General features: G+C 26.6%; 1 protein-coding gene across 1 annotated transcript in view; it reads left to right on the top strand.

Annotated features, from left to right (window-relative positions):
- Nucleotides 1-3,884, top strand: part of kibra (WW and C2 domain containing protein kibra) — a 33,800-nt gene that overhangs the window by 17,110 nt on the left and 12,806 nt on the right. Inside the window, exons 14-15 of the mRNA XM_014431234.3 lie at nucleotides 242-381; nucleotides 959-1,114. Coding sequence (XP_014286720.1) covers nucleotides 242-381; nucleotides 959-1,114 — 296 coding nt within the window. The remainder of the gene's footprint in view (nucleotides 1-241; nucleotides 382-958; nucleotides 1,115-3,884) is intronic.

Here is a 3,884-nt window from a genome sequence, read left to right as displayed (position 1 = left end):
TCTCTCTCTCTCTCTCTCTCTCTCTCTCTCTCTCTCTGCTTTGTCAAATTTTAAATTAAATTTTTTTTTTCATTTGGAATTTTAAAAATGTTATTTTATTAGTAACAATTAATATGTTAATCGTTTTATTTTGCTTTAAGTTATTTCCAATATTTATTTAAGGAAATTTATACTTTTAATAAAGCGTTATAGCCCTTTCAAAGTTGTATTTGATTTAAACATGTTATTGGATTTATTTCAGGCTGTGATATAATCAATTCTGAAAATGTTAGTGAAAGAATTGAAGAATTAGAAAGTGAAGATGATGAAAATGACATTGATGATGAGGAAGGGATCGAAATATATTGTACTGAAGAACTCAACCAAGTTCTTAAAATTCAAGTAATTTTAATATTGTTTATAATTAATAGTCTTTCATTATTGTTCTTTATTTTGTGTTTTATGATTAGAATATCATTTAAATTGAACTATCATGTGTACCTGTCGTTACTATCAAAATATTTTTCCTGTGAAGCTTGCTGGGAACTATATGTTATCAATATACTTGTTATAAGTGGGATATTTTGTATCATTTGTCTATTTATTAATGGTTTTAATTTCATTGTAGTTTTGGAATACATCCATTGAAATTAGGAGCAGTTTTTGCGATTTCGCATATTGATAATCATTCACTTTTATAATAAACATTGGTTAATATGTTTTTACAGGTCTTTCAAGGCCAATTATGAGGTAATACTTCAATAATTTTATAAAGTAATTGATCTATTATTTTATCAATTTATTCATCAGGAGGAGTTTAGTAAATGCTTTGTTAAATATTTAAATAATCTACTGTTTACTTTTTAATTACTTACTACATTGATATCTTTTTTACATTTTTTAAAAATTTATTTTATTCTTTTTTTTTTTACCATTTTGACTATGCTTATTGAGTTATTTTATGTTCTTTTATTTGTAGGATGAAGAGGATGTGGATGATAAAAAAGATAGAGAAGATAAAGAAACTAATACAGAATGTTTCATACCAGAGAAAGGTTGGAAGTTAGGAATGCAAAATATTATAAAACGCTCTCAAACCTTTTCTCCTACAGCTACTAAACAATATATTTGTAAGGTAATGAAATTTTTATTTATTTTTTTTTTTTTACTTTTATCCTGATATATATATGTGTGTGTGTGAGGGGAGGAAAGGATCAGGATGACAAATGGAAGAGTATAAGTCAGTTGGTAATGGAACCAGTAGGCTAAAATTGTAAGTAGAATGCAGAAAAAAATGTATGTAATATAATATAGACTTTATTAACCGCGCTTACCTATTATCTGAGCCTAAATTAAGGAAAAAATAAAATTAATGGTTCACTGAAAACCCCAAATCATTGTATTTTTGTCAGTAAAGAATCTATGTTAATCAGAACATGACTTCTAGTGTTCTACAAATAACAACAAAGTGACACATTACCTTTAATATTCTTATGACCTCAGTTGGAGTGTTGGTACATCCCTTGAGGTGGAACCTGTACAAGAACTAAAGGAGAGGTGAAAGGTGGGATTAGGGTTCTAAGGTTTTTCAGATTTTTTTATGGATGTCCATTAGACTAGATTTGCTAAGGACAGGTTAATGCACCTGTATATTTATAATCTTGATGTGATGGATGATAATAAATACACATAATTTATTTTATCATGCTGGTATGTTCTTTTTTATGAGTATATTTTTTGTTAAACTTCTAAAGTACATTATAATAAGTTTGTTTTATAAGTATTTGAGAAGTTATCATGTATATCAACTAGGTTAAGTCATTGCGCGCACGCGCGTGTGTGTGTATATATATATATATATATATATTTATTTATTTATTATTGATTTATTTTTTTAGTGATATTTTAAGTTTCTTGTTTAATAAAAACAAAATGCATTAACTGTTACCATGAAAAGAACATATACATTGGAAATTGAACAATTAATTGTGAATATAATCAACAATATAAGAAAAAGTTTATTATATTATTGATAATATTCAGTGTATTAATTCAAATAGTGGGGAGAAAACATGGTTATCTTAATGATGAAAGAAAATGTATATGTTTGTAGAAAGTTAAATTTATTTCATAAGTGTAAATTAAGAAGTATTTACAATGTATAACTAATTCTTTTGAAATATATGATTATGAGGTATTTTAACCCTTTTAGTGCTGAGCTTATTTTCACATATTTTGCATAAATTGCTAAAGGATTTTTGAAAAAAAAAAGTACCTTATTAATTAAGTGTTCACAGAATCTTAATTATTTTCCTCAACTCATGGATTGTTTTAATTCTTTCTGTTGTGTGAGGGACATATCAAACTACTCAAATGAAACATATTTTTTACTATAACTGTATTCGGTTTAATTTATTTTACAGAGTATAGAAATTATTGGGCGTATCGATTAGTTTCTTGTACTTAAGTTTTGAGCAGATAAGTAAAAAAACATTTCAAAATATCCAATAGGCTTTTCAATATCGGCGGGTAAACGTTTTGGTCTGGGAATTCCGAAAAAAGTATTATTTGTTTCGTTGGAAAAATTTTTGTCAGAAGGAAGTTGCACAAATGTATTGGTATCAAGGTCGTCCAAAACAGTAGACTTGTCTTTGGAAGATTCACCACTTTCGCTACAAATATGCTTTCTTTGATTTGTAAACATTCTAATTTCATCATTACTGTCACTATTTTTATCAAGAAAAATATTTTCACTCAAAGATTCACAAATGTTTTCATCATCACTGCTTGACGAATTTGACATTTTGCAGATAGGAATAAAAAAACATTTACTTAAAAGAAATACAAAAATCAATGTTAAATTCACAGCAAAATAATTTTAAATGATTATTTATAAATGTTATTAACTTATTAAAAACGGGATACATGCGCACGCTAAGACGCGTCCGTACAAGTTGATACCTATAATCAAAATACGCAATAGTCAGCATTCTGAAGCTCCGCACTTTTTACGCATTAATAGAGAGTCGATCTATCACCGGTTCGTGCTCTAAGGGTTCAATGGCATTTTAATGCATTGGGTTGATGAACAACATTTATTTAATAATTTGTATGAGAAATAAGTGTTTTTAAGTTTTGGTTTGTAAATTTTGATATTTTGAATATTTGATCATAAAAATAGTATTAAGAGACTGGAACAGTGCAGTCTAGATAAAATAAACACCAATTGCGGTACACCTATAACTGACAGTATACAACGGTAGTGAGAACTTAAAACATGTCATTTTATGTCTGTAAAGTGAATTAAGTTTCTAAAGTCTTAAAACTAATCAGCAGCTATTTGTGAACATCAAGAGACAACAAGTGACAATTAGAAAAGAAAAAAATACTTTCATTTATTTCAATTTTTAACCGGTATCAGGATTCATCCATTGGATGGAGAGATTAAGCAGTACTTTTTCAGAAGCCAACGAAATAAGACGTGCGTGTTCTCACTAGAGAAAATTATTTCAAATCAAAAATAAGTGAAAATTATTTTTAATAATTGCAAATTATATTAAATCTTAATCACGATATATTGGCAATATGATTAACAAGTAAACTTCCAGGAGTGAACAGCAGAAACTAAGTATTTTATGACAATTATAAAAAATTTTAATTGATGTAATTTACTTTTTAAATTAATATTTATATTTTATCTCTTAAATAATAAATTGTTTTTGTTTATATAAGAAATTATAATGGCACTTTTATTTATCAATTAATGTATTAATATAGAAGTAATAAAACCTTGTAGTCAGGTGCGTTTATTATATCTATGTTTCCATATTAACCTGTTAATATAATGTTACCATAGTAACCGTAATGTAAATATCATATAATAGTCAAAATTAATATTTAATAAT

The sequence above is a fragment of the Halyomorpha halys genome, unplaced genomic scaffold (assembly GCF_000696795.3).
Source record: "Halyomorpha halys isolate HHAL.00 unplaced genomic scaffold, Hhal_1.1 Scaffold953.1, whole genome shotgun sequence".
Classification (NCBI taxonomy): domain Eukaryota; kingdom Metazoa; phylum Arthropoda; class Insecta; order Hemiptera; family Pentatomidae; genus Halyomorpha; species Halyomorpha halys.
This window is presented reverse-complemented; position numbering and strand designations above follow the sequence as displayed.